Source organism: Mobula birostris, chromosome 3, assembly GCF_030028105.1.
Source record: "Mobula birostris isolate sMobBir1 chromosome 3, sMobBir1.hap1, whole genome shotgun sequence".
Lineage (NCBI taxonomy): Eukaryota > Metazoa > Chordata > Chondrichthyes > Myliobatiformes > Myliobatidae > Mobula > Mobula birostris.
The window spans coordinates 197,347,895-197,373,053 of NC_092372.1; the positions used below are offsets into that span (position 1 = coordinate 197,347,895).

At 40.1% G+C, this 25,159-nt stretch overlaps 1 protein-coding gene across 4 annotated transcripts in view; it reads left to right on the forward strand.

Annotated features, from left to right (window-relative positions):
• Positions 1-25,159, forward strand: part of LOC140195525 (cAMP-responsive element modulator-like) — a 78,162-nt gene that overhangs the window by 24,523 nt on the left and 28,480 nt on the right. For all 4 annotated transcript variants that reach the window (XM_072253990.1, XM_072253989.1, XM_072253991.1 and 1 more), the window contains exons 2-5: positions 1,409-1,558; positions 6,338-6,464; positions 8,732-8,878; positions 17,825-17,925. In XM_072253990.1, the coding sequence (XP_072110091.1) occupies positions 6,342-6,464; positions 8,732-8,878; positions 17,825-17,925 (371 nt within the window). In that variant the 5' untranslated portion in view covers positions 1,409-1,558; positions 6,338-6,341. The remainder of the gene's footprint in view (positions 1-1,408; positions 1,559-6,337; positions 6,465-8,731; positions 8,879-17,824; positions 17,926-25,159) is intronic.

Here is a 25,159-nt window from a genome sequence, read left to right on the forward strand (position 1 = left end):
CGAGGTGTAAATGGTGAAGAGAAAGGGAGACAAGATAGTCCCCTGTGGAGTCCCGGTGCTGCTGATCACTCTGTCGGACACACAGTGTTGTAAGCCCACGTACTGTGGTCTGCCAGTCAGGTAATCAAGAATCCATGACACCAGGAAAGCATCCATCTGCATCGCTGTCAGCTTCTCCCCCAGCAGAGCAGGGCGGATGGTGTTGAATGCACTGGAGAAGTCAAAAAACATGATCCTCACAGTGCTCACTGGCTTGTCCAGGTGGGCGTAGACACGGTTCAGCAGGTAGATGATGGCATCCTCAACTCCTCGTCGGGGCTGGTAGGCGAACTGGAGGGGATCTAAGTGTGGCCTGACCATAGGCCGGAGCAGCTCCAGAACAAGTTTCTGTTCAAGTCTCCAGAACAATTTCACAGTTTCACCACTTTTTGGCTGAAGAAATTCCTTCTCATCTTTTTTTTTAATATATTCTTTATACCCATACTTTATATTCTTGTACTCTTGAAATGAGTAAGAGACTCAACCTGCAAGTTCACTTTAAGGGAATCCTAAATTATATAATAATTTAGTTTAAAATAATATTATTTTACCTAAAATAATATAATTTACCATTTATATTAGGGTACTGTTGAATATCGGTGTGGAATGAAGTATTGTAAGTATTTTAAAAAAAATGTGTTGAATTCAGCATCTTAATCTTGAATTTTTAATGTATGAATTTTGAAATTGCTCTTTGATTTTGCAATGATGTATTTGATCACAAAGTTAAAATGCCAGAGTGTTTTTACTCTGTTTTGTGTTCTTTACAGTGTGATTAGTTTCTTTATAATCAACTGGGCCCCAACATTTCAAAAAATCAATTTTCAATAAATCATTGTTCTGTAACTCATTTTCTTACAATCTGGCAAAAGTCACCAAACATAGAGCATAGAAAGAGGCCATTGGTCTTGTTGAGTCCAGGCTGGATCTGTGCAAGAACAATCCAGTTAGTCTCACTTTCCTCCCTCTCTCCACAACCTTTTTAAGTTTCTCCCTTTCAAGTCCTTCTCCAGTTCTTTGAACTTGTAATCGAATCTGCTTCCATTTCTTGTAACAGAGTACATTCCAGATTCTTGCCACTTATTTTGTTTAAAAGTTTTCCCTCCTGTCATTGTTTTTGTTCTTTGATTATTAAATTTGTGTTTTCACTTCTGATTCTATATCCTCCTACCTTCTTTAGAATTTTTTTAACCCACTCCATGTAGTGACCATTCTTGATATCAAATACCTCTATCACAGCCACTTTTAAGCACCTCTGTTTAGATGATGCTGTTTAGTGGAGACAATTATAACTTATCCAGTCTGCCCATGTAACTGAAGTCTCTTACACCTTGAATAATGCCCTGCTTTACTTTTTTCTTTTTTAAAGGAAACAGCCGAATGCATCTGAAGCTCGAAAATGACAGGATGTCATTGCTGTCTACATAGCTGAGTTTAAAAAAAAGTCTGTAGAAATTCAAAGTGGAAATAGTAAATAGTTGGAGATCAATTGAAACTGCTTCAATTTTGGAAGCACAGGGTGAGTTTTTAAAGTTTGATTTGACAAATACAATGCATATGGAAATGTTTGGAACATTGATGCAATAATAACTTTTATTTAAGCACATTAATTAGTTTGAGGCCAAATGCCTTTTTAAGAGGCCCTATTGAATCTCTGCAATTGCTCATTGCTTTCATTCCTTCAGTACCTTAAGTAGCCTCTTTGCTGTATACTCCATGGGGATTTAAGGTAAATCATAGACCCATTCACAGGTGTGTGGTTGTTGCACAAAAATTCTCCCTGCCATTCTGGTCTTGGCACTTAACTCAACAGATAGTAGAAGCAAAGGATTGACTCCGGATGATAAGCCTTATTGTCATGCCACATTTACCCTCTGTCATCTGGAAAATTCTATTTTAATCCTGGAGTTGAAAATATGGTGGCAAAGAATTTTTTTGTTTAATTGATTCCTAATGCAATCGATAGAAAGTTCATTTTTGTTGTGTGGAATCGGCTTCCTTGTGAATTTTGTAAAACTTTTCCAGTGACACTTTGGTATACATAAAAGACAGATTACCTTTGGAAAGTCCATCAGCTAATTTCTTTGGGAAATATGGGATGAGCTCAAACTAAGTGATGCAGAAGGAGCATTAAACCAAAATAAATGCTTGTTGCATATTGGGTTTTGGAATGAGAGAGCAAAATATAATACCTGTATACAAGGGTAAATTTCAAGACTGGGTTTCATACCTTAGAAGTGTCCTGCGATTTAGTATGTACACCCAATATTCACCAGGTTGTGCAAATATATAAATAAAGAATTTGAAAACAAAAGTTATTTTCATTAGAACATAACATTTTAAAGCAGAGGTTCCCAACCTGGGGTTCGTGGATCCTCGGTTAATGTTAAGTGTCCATAACATAAAAAAGGTTGGGAACCCCTGTTTTAAAGCAATGTTGATGAAAGTATAACTTCCAGTAGTTGTGGACTGTAGTATAAAGTTATGTATTTTCAAACTAAGGGTTAAAACTACATATTTATAACCTATTAGCAAATTAATAATTCAAATAAGATTATTTATAAAACTGAAAATCATTGTTAAATAAAACATCTATGGGATTCAGGAGAAGATAATTAAATCTAAAACTAACTTTCAAGAAGCAAAAGTAAACAGTGCTGTCAAGCAGTGGAACAGTGATCTCATTGCCAAATGACTTGATGTGATATGAAGTCCTCAAACAATGCATCTTTGAGGGCTAGCGTTGGCAGACTAGGAAGAGCAGTTCATTGCTGGGATATAGATGTTGGGAATGCCCTGACTGGCATGTTGAGTGGGGGTTGCTGATGAAAACTGCCAACTGCTGCTCCACTTGGTCACTGGCCATTGACAGACCACCATTATCTTGGATGTGATGTAAGCTGTTGTCATCACTCTCTTTTTGGCTGATGGCTTTGTCGAACCGGGAGTTGGGGGGGGGGGGTGGGTGGGACCTGCCTAGAAATGTCCATGCTCACTGTGCCTGCCTGGATAAAATCAGGAGACCCATATGTCAACACTGCTCGTCTTGGTCTGTCCAGCACCAGTCTTTGCACATAGACTCACTCCACATGGAAGCAGATGACAGTAAGATTAACTGCTAGTTGAGGGAGTGCCAACAGATTATAGAAATGCCAGCAGGGAGAGCAGGAACCCACACCAGGTTCCCAGCACGGCAGCTGTCATTAATACATGGATATATAAAATGTTACATTTTCTTTTTTTTTGAATGCTGATTCCATTCGTGCTCTCATGCCTGGACATGGATTTTGTCTGATAATGGATGTACTGGTATATGCAAATGTAACAGGCTTCTCAGTTCCATTTGCAACTTATAGAGGATAAAATGCATAATTGGATTGTTTCATGGTCCTCTCTCCTTTCCTATAAGACTCCATTTTCTCTAGCCCTTTGCCTTTTCCATCTATCATCACCCAGCTTCTTACTTCTTCCCGCCTCCCTCCCTCATCCACTTGGTTTCACCTATCACCTTCTAGCTTGTCCTTCTTCCATGGCCCCACCTTATTCTACCACCTTCCCTTTTCCTTTCCAATCCTGGTGAAGGGTCTCTGTTTGAAACATCAACTGTTTATTCATTTCCATAGATGCTGCCAGACCTGCTGAGATCCTCCAGCATTTTGTGTGTGTTGTTTAGAGGTCCCTAAGGCAGTTTGATGTTGTTTACAACTTCACTCTGGCAATCTCTGCGACAACACTGGTGCCAAGCTGTATCAGTGCTTACCTTTCCCTTGGGCTACATCAGTGACACAGAGAGGGAGAACCCACTGCATGGGCAGCAGCCGGTTCTTAAAATCTTCCTGACCAGTCTTGCGACCTGGAGAGGACCCAGTCCACCAGAGGTGCAAACCTGTAATCCCCTGAGATCGATAGCTGTTTCAGAAGACCATAAGATGTAGGAGCAGAATTAGCCCATTTGGCCCATAGAGTCTGCTGAGCCATTTCATCATGGCTGATCAAATTTTCCTCCCAGCCCCAATCTCTTGCCTTCTCCCAATATCCATTCATGCCCTGACCAAGCAAGAGTCTATCAACCTCTGCCTTAAATACTCATAAAGACTTGACCCCCACACCTGCCTGTGGCAAAGAGTTCCACAGATTCACCAGTCTCTGACTAAAGAAATTCCTCTGCATCTCCATTCTAAAGAGATGCCCCTCTGTTTTGAGATAGTGTCCTGTGGTCTTAGACTCTCCCACCATAGGAAACATTCTACTCACATCCACTTTATCAAGGCCTTTCAACATTTAATAGGTTTCAATGAAGTCACCCCTCATTCTTCTGAATTCTAGTGAATACAGACCCAGAGCCATCAAATGCTCATCAAATGAAAAACCATTCAATCCTGGAATCATTTTCATGAACCTCTCTAGTTTCAGCACATCCTTTTAAAGATAAGGGGTCTAAACCTGCTCTCAATACTCGAAGTGAGGCCTCATCAGTGTTTGATAAAAGTTTCAACATAACATCGTTGCTTTTATATTCTAGTCCTCTTGAAATGAATACAAATATTACATTTGCCTTCCTTACCACAGACTCAGCCTGCAAATTGACCTTTAGGGAATCCTACACAAGGACTCCCAAGTCCCTTTGCACCTCTGTGTTTTGTATTTTCTCTCAATTTAGAAAATAGTCAACCCTTTCATTTCTTCTACCAAAATGTGTGACCACACACTTCCAAGTGCTATATTCCATCTGCCATTTCTTTGCCCATTCTCCTAATCTCCTAATCTGTCTAAATCCTTCTGTAGCCACTCTACTTTCAGAAAGCTACCTATTGTCAGCAAACTTTGCAACAGAGCTATAAAATCCATCATCCAAATAACTGACATATAATGTAAAAAGTATCGGTCCCAACACAGACCCCTGTGGAACACCACTTGTCACCCGCAGCCAGCCTGAAAAGGCTCCCTTTATTCCCATTCTTTGCCTCCTGCCGAATCAACCAGTGGTTTATCCAGGCTAGAATCTTTCCTGTAATACCATGGGTTCACGGATTGTTAAGCAGCCTCATGTGGCACCTTGTCAAAGGGTTCCTGAAAATAAGTACACAACATCAACAAATTCTTTGTCTATCCTGCTTGTTATTTCTTCAAAGAATTCCAACAGGTTTGTTGGAAGATTTTCCCTTGAGGGAACCGTGCTAACTATGGCCTATTTTATCATGCTGCTCCAAGTACCCTGAATCCTCATCCTTAATAATCCAGCATCTTCCTGAACACTGAGGTCAGCCTCCACAATTTTTTCAGTTACCTCTTTCAGAACCCTGGGTGACTTATCTACCTTCAGACCTTTCAGTTTCCCAAGAACCTTCTCTCTAGTTATGGTAATTTCACACTTCATGACCCCTGACACCTGGAACTTCCACCATACTGCTAGTGTCTTCCACAGTGAAGACTGATGCAAAATACTTAGTTCGTCCACCGTTTTGTTGTCCCTCATTACTCTTTGGCATTGTTTTCCAGCGGTCTGATATTCACTATCGCCTCTCTTTTACACTTTATGTATCCGAAGAAACCTTGGGATCCTCTTTAATATTACTGGCTTGCTTACTTTCATATTCCATCTTTACCTTCTTAATGGAGTTGCCTTCTGTTAGTTTTTAAAAGCTTCCCAATCCTCTAACTTCACACTAATTTTTGCTCTATTATATGCTGTTTCTTTGGCTTTTATGTTGGCTTTGACTTCTCTTGTCGGCCATGGTTGTGTCATCTTTCCTTTAGAATATTTCTTCCTCTTTCAGATGTATATATCCTGTGCCTTGCAAATTGCTTCCAGAAATTCCACCTGTTGCTGCTCTGCCATCATCCCTGCCAGTGTTCTTTTCCAATCAGTTCTAGCCAACTCCTCTCTCATGCCTCTGTAATTCCCTTTACTCCACTGTAATACTGATACATGTGAATTTAGCTTCCCTTTCTCAAACTTCAGGTGAGTTTGATCATATTACGATCACTGTCTCCTAACCGTTCTTTTACCTTAAGCTCTCTGAAGGTAAAAGGGATTTCTTTGATTTCCCCCCCGCCCCCATTTTTGCGGTTTGAAGGAATGCAAATACAGTGCAAGGTTGAAGTGAACTGTGTTTATCAGAAAGTAATTTTGTTATCTCTTTTTACCCCCCATCAATTTTCCTGTCGCTGTTATTTTGACCCCCAAATGGATTATGCAGGACTGAGGTACGTAAGTCATAGTGCAGTATTTACACATATGTTTAATTTGTAAATCAAGTATTATTTCTGTCTTTTGTTTTCCCCCACTCCCTTTCAGGCAAATGACCATGGAATCAGTTGTTGAATCTCATCAAGATGGCAGTGTGACAGATTCAGTGACAGATAGTGAATCTATCCAGTTACAAGCTCAGAATTCCCAGACACAGATCCCCACCATTGCACAGGTAATATTGCAAGAATTATTTAACATGCAAGAAGATTGAATCTAGGGATTTGGCGTCAAAATGGGATAAGGCCACCTTCCACCCTCAAAACTTTATTGATTTTGTTTTTAAAACAAGAAGTACACACATTGTGGGCCAAGTATTGTTATGCAGTAATTGTGAATTAAGAAGGGTCTGAGGGTATATTCTATTTAGTTTGCAATTGTAATTTGAATTATTTATCAAGTATTTCACTGTTTTTATGTACTCCCCACCTCCCCATTTTTGTATATTGCAGCCTTCCCATGTCCCTTGATGTCCTGGCTCTTTCTTACTTGTCAAACCTTCCTTGTCTCTCAGCTTCTTTTTATATTTTATGTGTGTGTGTATATATATAAAAAGTAATGCAATTGAAGATCACCAGGATTAATTACTGTTAACAGAATTTGAGATATTTTTGATGCAGATAACTCTTGATAGGTGTTTTGAATTGAAGAAAGTTGCCACTCTTTTCATTTGCACTAATTAAGAAATAAATAAGGTTAGAAACCAAACATTTACTGATTTGAGATTCTCTAGCAATTCTAAGGCTCAAACATACAGTGCATGCACGTGTATTTCCTTGAAAGGATTGTGGCAAGTCAGAATGTGTTTCCCACGCGCCCCCCCCCCAATGAAAAGCAAAATGATACAGATGCTGAGCATTTGAAATGAAAATTAAAATGCTGGAAACACTCAATAGTTCAAGAAGCATCTGTGGAAAGAGGATCAGAGTTCAAGTTTTGTTTCAAAGACTTGATCAGAACTCAAAGGGAGAAGAGTTGGAGAGGTTTCAGAGAGGTTTGGGAAAGGATGGATATAGGATAATGGGAATACCTCTGAATGAAGGAAGTGACGGTTGCCATGATCATGTATTGGACATCAAGCCATCTGGTTGATAGATTGATGCGAGCAGTTAGAGAAAATCAGTGGAGATATGTGTGGGGGGAAAAAAATAACAAAATGCAGGTCAGAGCTGTTATGGAGATCTGCAATCAAAATGTGAATTCTCTGGATGCTTGGGAGACCAGGCAGTGTCTCTGGAGAAAAGGAAAACTGAGTTAATGTTGCAGATGAGTACTCTTGCAGCAGAATTGACCAGTTTTGATGCAAAGATGGTGAGTTACCTGAAATGGTGGAATTCAGCATTGAATCCTGAAAGCTACAACGTGCCTAAATGAAAGATTAAGTTCTTCCTCAATGAAACCCCAAACAGAGGTGAGAGTGGCAGGAAATGGAGCTTTCAAATAACAGGCAATTGGAAGTTATTTGGAGCTCTGTAGACTGAAAGTGGTCACTCAATCTGCCGTAATTAGTGTTTTCAGCAATTTTTGATGCCTGCTTTTTCCCTTTTAAGTAAGTAACAATTTTCCCTTTTTTTTTTAAAAAAAAAAATCCCTTTCAGAATATTTTGCTGCCTTCAGCTTAAAACTTGTTTTCCAGCATTGCGTCTAGGAAGAAGTTAACTGTTGATTGTAAAGCCTGGATGACACAGAAGCATTATAAACAATGTTGGTTGACTTTTAAAAAAAAAAACTGACCTTTATGAAGGGAAAAGACTTGTTTTTTATCCCCCATTTTTCAAAAGAAGTTCATAATAGATTTTTAATGTGAACTGGTAAAATGAATTTTGTATTTATGACCCTTTGAAATGACTACTTCTGAAAAGTCAATAACTCAATGCAGATTGTTTCTCAGTTCACAGAAGTTGTTTGACCTGGTGAATGTTGCCAGCATTTTCTGCATCCTGCAGTATTCTGCATATCAATTTAACTTTTATTCTGTAGTTCTCTATTTGATCAATTGAAATTTATTGCTTAGCTGTCTTAGTTTATGTTCCACAACGAAAATACTATAATTGTAATATGTTTCTGTTATATTGTTGTTGGGAATTGAGTTATAGAGAGATACAGTATGGAAACATCTAACCATGAACTCACTGAGTGCGAGTTAGATGAAATCCATGTGGTTGCAAAGGCAATGTGTAAACTCCACACAGATGTTTCCTAAAGTCAGTATTGCTGCTATGAGGAAATGACTCTACTTGCTGCACCATTGTGGCACTAAAATGAAGGAAGAATTTGTCTGCAGAGTACAAATTTAATTCTTTTAAAAAAGGTAATGAACAGGGATCAAATATTTTTGAGATTAAAGTGTTAGTTTTGTTCATGATTTAAATTGTAATTTTTATTAAGGAATACTTCTTATTGAATAGTTATTCTACATATATATTCTCATTTGTCTTGCAGGTATCCGTGGCTGGTAGTCAAGTTGCATCAGGATCTCCAGCTGTAACTGTTGTACAGTTGCCTTCTGGTCAGACTGTACAGGTCCAAGGAGTAATTCAAACTGCTCAGCCCTCTGTGATTCAGTCACCACAGATACAAACTGTTCAGGTTGGCTCTGGCTTTATACCACATCTGCGCTAATAAGACAAATTAGAATAAAGTAAACTCACCAATATTGCACAATAATAATGTGCAAGACAAAGTATTAAGGAAAGAAAGAATTTTTATTTGGTTGGCAAAACTGTTATTTTGTCAATTTCCCACCTCCAAAAATAAAAAAGCTGTTGTGTGTTTTTTTTTTTGCACTGATGATTTGACCATATATGTTTCTCGCTGTTGAATAAGGTAAATGTAACCTTCCTGAATGTGGATTTGGAGGAATCATTTTCATATTTGCTTGCTTGGAAGTTGACTGAGGAGATTGTCCCAACTGAGATTAATGAACTGCAAATTAATCTGTTTCTGGAATTGGTGACCATTTAATGATGTATTAACAAATATGTAATTGACCCTCATCACACATGGAGTGCATCTCTTGTAGCAATCTGGGCCATGGGTTCTGCATGTTTCCACTTGAATTATGATCTATCTTTTTGGTTTCTTATATCTTTTGTGCCTAAAGATAATTAGATTTATTGAAAATCTGAGTGTCTTGCATGTGGTTTATGATGACAAAAAGCTTACATGTTCAAAATCTCTCACTTCCTGTAAATTTTTGTGATAGAACGGTGCAGCCCAAAAACAGTGCAAGATCCATAATATCTTGCCAGACAAATGAGATCAGTAGTTATATACAGAACTAAACTAATCCCTTCTGCCTACACAATGTCCACATTTTCCCATTCCTTGTGCATTTATATGCCTATGTAAAAGCCTCTTAAATGCTGTAAACATGTCTAAACATAGAACATAGAATAGTACAGCACATTACAGGCCCTTCAGCCCACAATGTTGTGCCAACCCTCAAACCCTGCCTCCCATATAACCCTCCACCTTAAATTCCTCCATATACCTGTCTAGTAGTCTCTTAAACTTCATTAGTGTATCTGCCTCCACCACTGAATCAGGCAGTGCATTCCACGCACCAACCACTCTCTGAGTAAAAAACCTTCCTCTAATATCCCCCTTGAACTTCCCACCCCTTACTTTAAAGCCATGTCCTCTTGTATTGAGCAGTGGTGCCCTGGGGAAGAGGCACTGGCTATCCACTCTATCTATTCCTCTTATTATCTTGTACACCTCTATCACGTCTCCTCTCATCCTCCTTCTCTCCAAAGAGTAAAGCCCTAGCTTTCTTAATCTCTGATCATAATGCATACTCTCTAAACCAGGCAGCATCCTGGTAAATCTCTGTACCCTTTCCAATGCTTCCACATCCTTCCTATAGCGAGGCGACTAGAACTGGACACAGTACTCCAAGTGTGGCCTAACCAGAGTTTTATAGAGCGGCATCATTACATCGCGACTCTTAAACTCTATCCCTCGACTTATGAAAGCTAACACCCCATAAGCTTTCTTAACTACCCTATCTACCTGTGAGGCAACTTTCAGGGATCTGTGAACATGTACCCCCAGATCCCTCTGTTCCTCCACACTACCAAATATCCTGCCATTTACTTTGTACTCTGCCTTGGAGTTTGTCCTTCCAAAGTGTACCACCTCACACTTCTCCAGATTGAACTCCATCTGCCACTTCTCAGCCCACTTCTACATCCTATCAATCTCTCTCTGCAATCTTTGACAATCCTCTACACTATCTACAACACCACCAACCTTTTTGTCGTCTGCAAACTTGCCAACCCACCCCTCTGCCCCCACATCCAGGTCGTTAATAAAAATCACGAAAAGTAGAGGTCCCAGAACAGATCCTTGTGGGACACCACTAGTCACAATCCTCCAATCTGAATGTACTCCCTCCACCACCACCCTCTGCCTTCTGCAGGCAAGCCAATTCTGAATTCACCTGGCCAAACTTCCCTGGATTCCACGCCTTCTGACTTTCTGAATAAGCCTACGGTGTGGAACCTTGTCAAATGCTTTACTAAAATCCATACAGATCACATCCGCTGCACTACCCTCATCTATACGCCTGGTCACCTCCTCAAAGAACACTATCAGGCTTGTTAGACACGATCTTCACAAAGCCATGCTGACTGTCCCTGATCAGACCATGATTCTCTAAATGCCCGTAGGTCCTATCGCTAAGAATCTTTTCCAACAGCTTTCCCACCACAGACGTAAGGCTCACTGGTCTATAATTTGCCTCCACCACCACGCTAGAGCACACATTCCAGGCACATATACTAATAGACAGATCCAATGAGCAGGATTTGTAAAAGAAAACTGTTCAGGATGGTTTTTATCACAATAAATTGAAAAAAATATTTTTTTTTCGCATTAATAACATGTACAGCAGCTTGTGCTCAGAGGCGGAATGCTTTGCTTGTGTTGTGGATTAACTTGGAACCTGGTTCTTGTTAATGTCATTCTTTTTAAAGTAATACAGTCCTCACTCTTTAATGTATTGGTGGGTTAAAACTGTGTTACACATTAGAATGTAAAAAAAAATCTTGCTCATGTTCTAAACTGGTCTCAACCACAGAGCTTGAAGTAAAGCTGTGTTAAGTATTTACTAACAGCTTAAAGGACAATATGCTGTTAGATCATTAGAATTCGACATAGGTTAACTTTTAGCCCTGTGGGCCTCCTCTGCCATTTACTGAGGTCATGGTTGCTGTTTTATATCAGCATCATTTCCCTGCAGTAATCCATTTTTTTCCATTACATTTTAAAAATCTATCACCTCTGTGTTGAAACTGTTCAGTGACAACTCTCCTCAGTTGCAATTTCAAAATGGTTCCACAGCTGAGTAAATGACTGTCTTTTCATCTTGTCTTTCTACATCTACCTTCCATGCTCCTCCATGAAATCATAAGAATTTCAATGGAAACATGTTTCATTGTTCTTGAAGAGGATACTGTCAGTCTGCTTAATCGTTTGTCTGACAAAGCAGAAATCCCAGGAATTGAACTGGTGAACTTTTGCAGCATTCCTACACTTGATACTGTATTTCTTTGATGGGGAGAACATGTTTCTAGAATATTCTAGATACGGTGTCCCTCCAATGGTCTATGTAAGGCCACTGAACCAATTGTCTTTAATGACTGCTAATTTTCAGTGATTGGTGGACATTTAGATTGGGTCACTTACCATGTCCCCAGTGCTCAAATATATATTGGTCTCATTCTTCAACACAAATAGTGAGTGAGTATCCACAGTTCTTTGGGGCAGAGAATTGAAGGAAATATTCTAATTTGCTGTAAGTTCTTCAGTTTAAAAAGTTTGGGGCTTGTCTGACTGATTTAATAGAAATGATTTCCTCCACTTGCTGATGAAGACAATGTGAACGTTAACAGGAATCGATATCTTCAATTTCATGTAAGGAAAAGGAACAAAGTGACGAGGCCAGGAGACCTTGACACCTTCAATTAAAGGAAAATTTACATAATCCTGGTTAAGTTTTTTTTTGCATAATCACAGTGGTTTAAAAGGAAAGATTGTAGCTGAGGATGCTGAATCTTTTTTTCCTTTGGAGCGATAAAGAGGCTGGGATTTGGCATGATGAGGAAGACAAAGCCAGTACTAGTGTAAAGAGTTTGGAGGAAGGAGGTGGTGGGGTTGGAGCAGTATCTGCTTTGTTTCAGATTGATGATGTAACTAAGCTCGAGGTTCGTGAAATAAAGAATCTTAACACAATCCAGAAACACAGAAGAAACTTAAGGTTTGGAAGTAGAGGTAATAAAATCATAATGCCAAACACAAAAAAGTGACATAAATTGGAAACCTTCCAGAAGTGCAACCTCTTATTTTATTGCATTAAACAAAATTTTCCAAATGTTTACCCGTGACTGATTCATTTAAGCAATGAGCACAGTAAACTATTGAGAATAATTTCAGTTTTCTTCTTGCTTGGCTTTCATATTTTCCTGTTTGTTCTGTAACCTACCAAAAGGCAACATGGCAGGGGACCAATGAGCTATTAGTTCTTGTCTTGTTTTAACCCCGCTTTGTATTTCAACCAACCTTGTGGTCTCCTGCATTCTTACCATTACTTGCTACACATAATCACCTTCTTTAATTAATAACATTTCCTTCCCTTTTTGCCCATTCTTTTGGAATGTTGAATATTCTGAAATCTTGAGCTTGCATTGTTGTTCACTCTGTCTCTGTAAAAGCTGTTAATGCAAATTCATTTGTTTCTGCTTGTCCCTTGAATTTCTCTATCATTTTGAAAATGCTGCTGAACTCAAATTGAGAAACCTTAGCTTTTAACTTTTTAAAAATGTATTCCTCATTACAATTGCTGCTGCAGATTTTGTTCATATTTTCTGCTGCTTGCCATGGTTTGTTACTGCTTCACAATCCCATGCCCTGACTCTTTATTAAAATTACCTTTCTTTTGAACCCTTTCTTCTCAACTGTCTTTACCATTTAAAGAATATTTTGTAACTCAAGTTAAATAACGTGCCAAGACACAAGTCCCGGCACAGTTCAAATGAAGCTTATTCCAATTGATCAGTCTCTCTTTCCCCACTACTGATTCCACTGCTCCATGAATCAATTTTTTTTTCACTGCTGATTCCACTGCTCCATGAATCAATCAATTTCTCCCACACTAATCATTGAGCCATTAATTTTACTTTGATTAATTTTATTTCCTATTTGCCAATTTGCACATACTTGGGTAAAAATATGTAGGTTATTATCATTTGTATTTCTTTTTCAAGTTTGCCCTCAGCTGCTCATAATCTTTCTGCAAAAGGAAAGTCCTACCTGTGTAATAATTGTCTACATGGACCTGGACAAGTGGATCCATGCTCTTTACTCCCCAGGTTTAGTTTTTTTTTCTTTTGCGTGTGCCTGTGTGCGTGCAAGTCTGTGCGTGTGCGTCTGTGTGTCCGTGCGTGCATCCATGGTGATGTCTTTTTCATGGCTTTTACAAGGCACGGAGAGAGAGAGAGAGAGAGAGAGAGAGAGAGAGAGAGACTGTGTGGCGCACCACTCCTCACACAGACACTTTTTGAGGTATTTTCCCCTTTGTTTATGAGGTCGAGTTGTGTTCTCGACACTCAACTCGGCATGGATGGAAAGCGTACTTGGGGGCGGACCCGACTAGTTTCGAACCCGGGAACCTCCGCTCCCAGGTCTGGCGCCGATGTCGTTGCGCCACCAGCTGGCTCTACTCTCCAAGTTTCTAATGGTGACTTTGTCTTTGCTGCAGAGAACAGTGTCAGTTTTTCCTCAGTTGTGCTGTCCCCTATGCCTAATTTTTTTTTCTCCTCCCTCTGGTCCTCTATTCTAAACATAATGAGCTGCTCAATCAATAAACTTCTATCCACAGTAAAGCAAGAATTAAGGGTATTTCCTAATGTTTGCACAGCATTGGATGCCAATGAATTAGTCCAGGACTACCAAGGCAGCTTATGAATTAGTCCAGGACTACCAAGGCAATTTATGGTATTGGATTAATAAATCTTTAGAATAACTTGTATCACTCAAGTGGCAGATAGCAAACGTCTCCAACAAGAGAATGTATAATAGATTTGTGGAACAATCTATGTTCCGTGCCTATTCTGGTATCTGTCCCCCACTCTTCCTTCGCTACATCGATGACTGCATTGGCGCTGCTTCCTGCACGCATGCAGAACTCTTTGACTTTATTAACTTTGCCTCCAACTTTCACCCTGCCCTCAAGTTTACCTGGTCCATTTCCGACACCTCCCTCCCCTTTCTAGATCTTTCTGTCTCTGTCTCTGGAGACAGCTTATCCACTGATGTCTACTATAAGCCTACTGACTCTCACAGCTATCTGGACTATTCCTCTTCTCACCCTGTCTCTTGCAGAAACGCCATCCCCTTCTCGCAATTCCTCCGTCTCCGCCACATCTGCTCTCAGGATGAGGCTTTTCATTCTAGGACGAGGGAGATGTCTTCCTTTTTTAAAGAAAGGGGCTTACCTTCCTCCACTATCAACTCTGCTCTTAAACGCATCTCCCCCATTTCACGTACATCTGCTCTCACTCCATCCTCTCGCCACCCCACTAGGAATAGGGTTCCCTGGTCCTCACCTACCACCCCACCAGCCTCCGGGTCCAACATATTATTCTCCGTAACTTCCGCCACCTCCAACGGGATCCCACCACTAAGCACATCTTTCCCTCCCCCACCCCCTCTGCATTCCACAGGGATCGCTCCCTACACAACTCCCTTGTCCATTCGTCCCCCCCCATCCCTCCCCACTGATCTCCCTCCTGGCACTTATCCGTGTAAGCGGAACAAGTGCTACACATGCCCTTACACTTCCTCCCTTCCCACCATTCAGGGCCCCAAACAGTCCTTCCAGGTGAGGCAACACTTCACCTGTGAGTCGACTGGGGTGATATACTGTGTCCGGTGCTCCCGATGTGGCCTTTTATATATTGGCGAGACCCGACGCAGACTGGGAGACCGCTTTGCTGAACATCTACGCTCTGTCCGCCAGAGAAAGCAGGATCTCCCAGTGGCCACACATTTTAATTCCACATCCCATTCCCATTCTGACATGTCTATCCACGGCCTCCTCTACTGTAAAGATGAAGCCACACTCAGGTTAGAGGAACAACACCTTATATTCTGTCTGGGTAGCCTCCAACCTGATGGCATGAATATCGACTTCTCTAACTTCCGCTAAGGCCCCACCTCCCCCTCGTACCCCATCTGTTACTCATTTTTATGCACACGTTCTTTCTCTCACTCTCCTTTTTCTCCCTCTGTCCCTCTGAATATACCTCTTGCCCATCCTCTGGGTCCCCCACCCCCCTTGTCTTTCTTCCTGGACTTCCTGTCCCATGATCCTCTCGTATCCCCTTTTGCCTATCACCTGTCCAGCTCTTGGCTCTATCCCTCCCCCTCCTGTCTTCTCCTATCATTTTGGATCTCCTCCTCCCCCTCCAACTTTCAAATCCCTTACTCACTCTTCCTTCAGTTAGTCCTGACGAAGGGTCTCGGCCTGAAACATCGACTGCACCTCTTCCTACAGATGCTGCCTGGCCTGCTGCGTTCACCAGCAACTTTGATGTCTGTTGCTTGAATTTCCAGCATCTGCAGAATTCCTGTTGAATGTATAATGGCTTTTGTTGCTGCACCCACTTTCAAAATATTGGCATTTAGTATTGAAGAGTTTATTGGGATCAGCAACATGTAAATACTATTAACAATGGTGGGATGAAACGTAATATATCATCACCTGATTAAACAAAGCCTTCCCATCATTTATTTGGCATATCAGGAGTGTGATGGAATACTTTCACTTCTATTTTATCATTCTACTGTTTTTTTTACAAGCCACCTTAAACAAATTTTTTATATGTATTTTATTCTCTGGCTCTGCAACATATAACTCAAAAGTCATAACCTTGATGGTAGATGCTAATATTTGTGTGTAGAATTGGCAGTAGATTTGTAAATAAGATCAAATACAGCATTGCTGTTTTTTGAAGTTGAGTTTCAGTGATTTCCCAGTTATCCTGAGTCATTGAACCCCAAAGAGCAGAAGAAATGAATTCCTACCATTTAATCTGTGGACTGTGTTTACAGAATCTCTACCTTAAACATGGTGGAGCATCATTTGAATGGAGAGGAATGCCTGCAAGAGAAGGCTGTAACTTAAGGTTATATTTAGTTTAATTTGCTCTAATGTTTATAACTTTTAATTTCTCTGTATTTTTAAAGCTTTTTGAAAACGTGACAACTGGTAGAGTTGGGCTTTTTTGTAGGTGAGACTTTCTGCTTAATAATTTGAATCTGAACTTAATATTAGGCAACACACATCAAAGTTGCTGGTGAACGCAGCAGGCCAGGCAGCATCTGTAGGAAGAGGTGCAGTTGACGTTTCAGGCCTGAAACCTTCGTCAGGACGAAGGGTCTCGGCCTGAAACGTCGACTGCACCTCTTCCTACAGATGCTGCCTGGCCTGCTGCATTCACCAGCAACTTTGATGTGTGTTGCTTGAATTTCCAGCATCTGCAGAATTCCTGTTGTTAATATTAAGCACTTATGTTGGACCCACACAAAATAAGTCGATTATTGCATGGTGGGCTACCCCTGGCATTTTGTTTTGGGTCATTGTAGCTGTAATAGACCGGGGATGTTGATTAATTTCTAATGTGAAATGAAAATTGTTGCTATTAACCAAAGATGATCCCGTTGAAACATTTTGCCTGCTCCATGCCTGGATTTACTCTCCTTATAGATCTCCTAGCCCCTCTTCATTCAATTTTCTCAGTACATCCTCCTTTCTTTTCTCCTCCTGTGTGCAGCTGAGGTTTCTTTAATTGCATCTATATTTTTAACTTTATCACTGTTTGCAATATACAAGTTCCATTTTGTTACCATTCTGCTGTGTAGTTGGATCTTCAATTGTCTACATTTATTAGTGATCAAGTGGACCATATTCACCATTATCAAAGCCTTTATCATCTATCAGATCACACTTCATTCTCTTTATTAAAGATAATTTCAGCTTGTTTGCTTTCCACAATGAATAATTAGTTCCTTCTACTTTAGTATTCATAATGCTTAAATTAGAAATGTATGCCACACTCACAAATCAGTGGCAGTTTTGGTTTATTTGAATAATTTCTGCTGGACAACAGCTTAATCGAATCAACAAATTTGTTTTGGAAATTGAGGGACATGAGAATAGTGCAGTAAAGTAGAAATCTTACTGAAAAGCATTGTAAGCACAATGAGTTAACTAGTGGACTATAGTGTTCATCAAGATTATTTTGATATCTCATAGTACATATCAAAGTTCTTAAAAAAAATTATTACATACTGTCAGTCTTCCATGCAGTTAAGCCTTGTTAATATAAAATTGAAAGTGCCAGTTGAGCAATATTGCTCAGAATTAGGTGAACCAGGAGTCTTCCATTGAGCAGGATTTGAGGTTCCACCAAATTTTGGCTGTATTACTTATGTCATTTTCATTGTTCATTTGTATGCTTTTATTCACAGGTAGCTACAATAGCAGAAACGGATGAATCTGGAGATTCTGCTGAGGTTGTAACTGACTCCCAAAAACGAAGAGAAATCCTATCCAGACGACCATCTTATCGGTATGATGTAATTTTTTTTTATAAGTAACTACGTGGTGACAGGTCCTTCCACCCCAAAAAACTTGTGCTGCCCAGTTACACTCATGTGACCTATTAACCTACTAACTCTTTGGAATAATTGGATGAAACGGGCACCTGGAGGAAAAACCACTCTCTTGTGGAGAGAGTGTACGAACTCCTTACAGTATCAGAATTGAACCTGGTTTGCTGGTGCTGTAATTACATGTTGCCATGCCTTGAAAGCAGAGCTATTAATAGTGAAATAATTTCAAAATTAGATTTGAATTTTCAGCCAGGATTGGTGGAGTGCTTGGATCTTGGATGTGTGGTTGATGAATTTAGCTAAAGTGAAAACCAAGACCATTGGGAGATATGAAAATGAAATTAAAACTTCCCAGTCATTGTAGGTGGATGGTAAAATCTAGTGGAGTTGGTCAGAAGGAGACACAACATGGAAACATGCTGTTCAGGCCACTGACTCCACACCAACCATCAATCACCTATTTACACTCATCATGTTATTCTCATCTTTATTCTCATTTCTGTATTCTACCACTCACCTACACTGTAGGGATAATATAAATGGCTAGTTAACTGCAACTTACTCATTTTAGTACAGATATATGGGAGAAACCAGAGATTGTGATTGAATTTGTGTCTCTCAGAGACAGTGGATCTTCTAGCTGTGCCCCTGCTGCCCACCGACTTGATCGGAATGTGGGGACAACTTATAAAGGACAACTTATAAATGAGTTTGATGTAGCATTAGTATAAATTGTTGAAGGTGGTGCACACTCTGGACTGAGAGGCCTGTTTCAATGTTTGACTCTGACATTGTTTCTGGATTGGGAATTGAAGGCAATAAGTAGATTCAAGAATAGATAATTGTTGTGATTGAAGTAAAGAGTAAAAGAGTCAATTGGAGCAACTGCTAACCTTGCAGTTAAGAGATCCTCAAAATGCATCCTATGACTTGGCATTTGCATTTTGGTGAGATTTTTCGTAATCCATAAACTGTAATATTAACCAATATAAAATAATTTGTTTTCTGAATTACCTCTTTTGTATTCTCAGGATTTATTTACAATGGATATAAAACTGAGCATTTTAATGTTGATTTGTGCATATGCACATGTAGTTGTTTATATGATCATGCAGTGCACTTGTCAAGAGCTTTTTGACTTGAAGGTAAAGTTATGTAGATTTCAAAAACAAAAACTCATTCAAAACCCATGTGGACTGATATAAACATCTTTGATCTTATCAAATCAATACTTTTTTTTAAGATTATGAGAACACTCAGTCATCTTTTATTGTCATTTAGAAATGCATACATGCATTAAGAAATGATACAATGTTTCTCTGGAGTGATATCACAGAAAACAAGACAGACCAAAGACTAACACTGACAAAACCACATAATTATATAGTTACAGCAGTGCAAAGCAATACCAGAATTTGATAAAAGAACAGACCACAGGCACAGTAAAAAAAAAAGTTCTCAAAGTCCCGAGTCGATCGGCTCCCGAGTCCCCAGTAGCAGGCGGCAAAAGGGAGAAACTCCCTGCCATAAACCTCCAGGCACTGTCAACTTGCCGATACCTTGGAAGCAGCTGACCCCAGCCGACCCTAAGTCCATCCGTCCGAAAACTCCAAGCTTCCGAGCAGCCTCTCCGATACAGCCTTCTGAGCGCCATCCTCTGCCGAGCGCTTTCGACCTCGCCCCAGCCGCTGAAACAATCAAAGCCGAGGATTTCGGGGCCTTCAGCTCCGGAGATTCTGGTTACCACACAGTAGCAACGGTAGCAAAGCAGTCATTTCAGAAGTTTTCCAGATGTTCTGCTGTGCTCTCACGTCTGTCTCCATCAAATCAGGATTGTGCACAGTCCCCTACTTGACAAATAACAGACATTATCACCGAAGTGGCTGCGCGTGCTGCCGTCGCACTGCCATCTTCTCCCCCCTCCTGGGAGAAATTAATTCTGGAAAAGGACTATGTGGTACCGTGGTTTATATGTTTACAAAGAGGACTGATCACTTAAAACCCATTTGTTTGGAAATTTCTGTTCACTTTGTGGTATACCTCTGGACCTCTCTGCAGAATCATTGGAAATATTTAAGGTGGAGGTAGGTAAAGATTTGAAGGATTGATTAATTGAGGGCCATGATCAGCATAGCTTAACAATGGTCAAATTGAACTGGTTTGAGGGGTAGTTGGCCACCTTCCATTTTCTTGTTTTGTGCTTCCCGTTATTTATATGACCACCCAGACAAAGTTGTTTGGATGAAAATGGTTCATTTTTTGCAGAGAGCTCCTTCTAGTATTATAAAAACTAGCCAAGTTTAGGTGTTAGATTTAATGTGGTTTGATTCAATTCTGCTTCCACATTGTTTAATTGGACTATTTTTATTTCCTTGCATTCTTGCCATGTCAGTCAGAAAACAAAAGGATGATTAGGGAATGAGATTTAATGTGATTTAGGATATAGGAAATAGTTTTTGATGTTGGCAAGTGGGATGAAGAAGGCTAACCAGAGTACATTGGATTGGGCAGGTTTTGAGGTAATTAAGACAGATCTGGATTTTAACAGCAAGTGATCTAATGTGCAAGAGGAACAGGTCAATGCTAAGCTTGGTGATTGTGTAGATATTTAGTCTGAAATTTGCTCTGAATCAAATATGACCAAAGTTAGTTATGGTTTGTCTCAGATTCACAAAGTTATTAAGAAGGTTGCAGTGGATGATTTGTGAACTGAATTTATAGCAAGGGTAGAATACAATAGTTTTGATCTTACCAAAGTTGGAAGGAAATTATGCTGTGTTAGTACTGGATTTCAGAAAGAAGCTTGATCTGTAGACAGTGGAACTGAGAGGTTTGGTGGTGAAATTAAAACAGAAGTGGAAGTTCTGTTTTGTTTTCCTCCAGTTGCATGAAATAAAAATGAAATAAATTGCATTTGTGATCACCTCCAGGTCTCTATTTCCTGAGGAGACTGAGGTCCTTTAACATCTGCCGGACGATGCTGAGGATGTTCTACGAGTCTGTGGTGGCCAGTGCTATCATGTTTGCTGTTGTGTGCTGGGGCAGCAGGCTGAGGGTAGCAGACACCAACAGAATCCACAAACTCATTCGTAAGGCCAGTGATGTTGTAGGGATGGAACTGAACTCTCTCATGGTGGTGTCTGAAAAGAGGCTGCTGTCTAAGTTGCATGCCATCTTGGTCAATGTCTCCCATCCACTACATAATGTACTGGGTGGGCACAGGAGTACATTCAGCCAGAGACTCATTCCTCCGAGGTGCAGCACAGTGTCATAGGAAGTCATTCCTGCCTGTGGCCATCAAACTTTACAACTCCTCCCTTGGAGGGTCAGACACCCTGAGCCGATAGGCTGGTCCTGGACTTATTTCATAATTTACATATTACTATTTAACTATTTATGGTTCTATTACTATCTATTATTTATGGTGCAACTGTAACAAAAACCAATTTCCCCAGGGGTCAATGAAGTATGACTTATGGCTATGACTATTTCCCACCAATCATGAAATGAGATTTGGCCTGCTCTGTTATGAGTTACTTTAGGCTTTACTGAGATTTGTTTTCATTATGATGTCATTCCTGATAAATTGCATCACAGTTTCAGGATGGACGGTGTTGGTGGTAGCAAGGATGCTTGCTTTAGGGCATTTCCAGAAGAATATGGTCTTCACCCATGGGGACTGACTTGGGAAGCATGGAGGTAATTCTGAAAAAAAAATTCAGTCCTTGGGTCAGGCATCTATACATTTTTGTCCCCCGTTGCCGTGACCTCCAGACCATTACTGAACTGTTCTTTCAAGTCCTACCCATCTTCATCTTTGTTCTAGTCCTGTTTTTACCTGCCAGAACTTGCAAGACCATTTCCTCCCCACTCCCTGCCCCGTGCCCCACCAATGTCCCCTCTAATTTGTAATGGCCTGTGTGCGCAAAAATCTTGTGCTGTGTAATTTTTTGCCCAGTAACAACAACATGTGCACGATATAATTTATTACAGAGGTATTCATTTTAACATTTAGCAAAACACTGTCACTAAGAACTTTGATCTCCTCTGGGCTTGATTGTTTCCGCTTTTGTTCATCTGCACTTTCACAAAACATACATAGCAGGTAATGAAAAATTTTCTCACCAGAGCTTTGACGCACCTTCCATATCTGATTTGCTTGTTAAGTGGTGCTTTAAAAAGTCGTTTCCAAATATCACTCCACTTCTTCTCACTTGCAAATGCTCCACCAACTTTTTGCATCGTCACAATATGTGTATTTCTCATAGTTGCACATTCCTGATCTCATGAGCTTTTGGTGTAGCAGTTTCTACTGTTAAATTAAGCCATTTCGTTTTAACTGAATTGGCAGTTCTTTTGCACTTCATGCCCTTTGCTGCTTTGGAATTAGACTTATTGAATCAATATTTTCTTCAATAAAAACAGTATAGATAAGCCAGTTCTAAAATCTACAGACAAATCATTGCAAATACCAAGTTGTTAACACCGTCTGCATCAGAAACTGGAAAAGGAAATGTGATTGTGTATGATTGTGCCAGTGAAGTAGAGAGTGACAACCTTTTGTGCTCAGTTTAAATTCCTTTGTGTGCTAATAGCAAAAGATGCATGTGCGCGAGCACACATTGGAGGGAACATTGCCCCCACTCTCTGCCATTCTGAAGAACAATAAGTGACTTGCATCTCTTCCACAAGCATCACTCTCCCTGATCTCATTACACTTTCTTTCCCTTACATACCAACCACAAGAAGTAAATCTGATTCCTCTCCACCACTTCATTCTTCCTGCTTTGGGTTTTAAATTGCAAGTGAATTTGAAGCAGTTAGAAATAACCATACCTGTGGTCCTTTAATCATCTGGGGCAATCTTTGGGGTTCACTGAAATTTCAAGGCCATGGTGTTTGCTGATGCTGTTGTCAAGTGGCAGCAAACACATAGAAAACAGGGCAGTATCGTGGAATCCTCTTTGGATACTCTAAAAGTACTGGTGTGCGAGTAAAAATAGATGCAGTCTTGGGTGAAGGTGATATTTGAGTGGGTGTTGCTGATACCGTCGGGGCACACACTATTTATTAATTATTAAATTTCCATGGACCTTGTGCAATTGGATCATCTATTTCCTCACCTTGTCGACCTCAGTCAGTTCAGATTTGCAGCATCTCCTTCACAATTTCCATCAGCAAAGGTGCACCACAAGGCTGTGTGCTCAGTCCCCTACTCTACTTGTTTTACACTTGTTGCTGTGTGGCTTAGCATAGTTCCAATGCCATATTTAAGTTTGCTGACAACATGACTGTCGTAGGCGGAATCAAAGGTGGTGACGAATCAGTAAATGGGGTGGGGGAGAGATTGAAAATCTGGCTGAGTGGTGCCATAATAGCGTCTCACTCTGTCAGGAGGACCGAGGAATTGATTATTAGTTCCAGGAGGAAGAAAGAAGTGGTTCTTGAGTCAGTTATCATCAGGGGACCAGAGGTGGATTCCTTGGTGTTATCATTTCAGTGGACCTGTCCTGGGCCCAGCACGTAAGTGCAGTTATGAAGAAAGCACAGCAGTGCCTCTACTTCCTTTGGAGTTTGTAAAGATTTGGCATGACAAACCTCTATAGGTGTGTGGTGGAGAGTTTCTTGACTGGCTACATCACCACCTGGTGTGGAAATATCATTGTCCTTGGATGGAAAATACTAAGAAAAGTAGTGGATACGGCCCACTTCATTGTGGGTAAAGTCCTCCCCACCACTGAGCACATGTACACGGAGCATTGTTGCAGGAAAACAGTATCCATCATCAGGGACCACACCACCAGGTTTAGTAACAGTTACTAACCTTCAACCATCAGGCTCTTGAACCAAAAGGGATAACCTCACTGAACTTCATTTGCCCCATCATTGAACAGTTCCCACAACCTATGGACCCACATTCAAGGAATCTTCATCGATATTTATTGCTTACTTATTTATTAACATTATTCCTTTTCCCTTTTCGTAATATCAGTTTGTTGTCTTTTGAACACTGGTTGTCTGCCCTCTTAGTGTGGTCTTTCATTGATTCTTTTATGGATATTGAATTTTTTGAGTATGCCTGCAAAAAATGAATCTCAGGTTTGTATATTGTCACGAACCCCGTGACAGGTTGAAAAGGACCAGCAGAAATGGAACACACCTGGAGTCTGGTTTACTATAAATTAAGACTATATTATTACTACTACAAATTAATATCATTAAACTGAATAATACAATACAGGTTATAATGTATTATTTTTATATTATATTATATTATATTATTATATTATTTTATATTATTATTTTATATATATATATATATATATATATATATCCGTAAATGTGTGTATGGATACAAAAATAATAGTCCAGGAGGTAGATAGGAGGTAGATATCAGTCTTACGGTGTCAGGTAAGTTTAAGCAGTTCAGTTCACTTTGTGTTGCGTCGAGTTGAATTGATGGGAGGAGAGAGAGAGAGTTAATTGAGTTGATGTTCAAGTTGGCGGCTTTAGTTGTTCTTGCTTCCGAAGTCTTCAGAGTCACTTTGTATGACCCCCACACAGACACCGATGGACAGAGCCCCTTCTAGGGAACGGTCTACTAACCCACGGCACGGGTTCACCACCAGCAGACCCACACAGGCAAGCTCTTATCCGCACTGGTAATCATGGGTCAAAATCAATTGGTCCGTCGCCTCCACCCTTGTGGTGGTCTTAAACTCCACCAGTGGTTTCTCGGGTAGCTTCCGCAGTTCTCTTGTGTCGTGTCTCCTCTGCCCTTCAGACCGAAGGATCAACTTTTTTTTATAATCCATCCAAAATTCCAGCGTCCGTTAGCTCAACCGCTCTGACCTATTACCATGGTGACTTCCCAGCTCGCACCGTCACAAACCCTCTCTTTTAATTGCCTCCTTGTTCATTAGACTGCTGAACTTTCCAGCAGTTTCTCACCTGCGTGACAATATGGTGACATGTATGTAATTTGATAATAAACTTTGAACTTTATATTTAAGCAGTGTAAGAGATAACAAGTTAACAACACTTAATTTAATACCATCATTGACTAAAGATAAATGTCAAGGTTTTACAAAGCTTATTTTACTATAGAATGCAAAGATATCTTTCCATTGTTTTAATTTTCCCATTGTCCACCATGATCCATGAGCTCAAAACCATTATGCATTATATCAG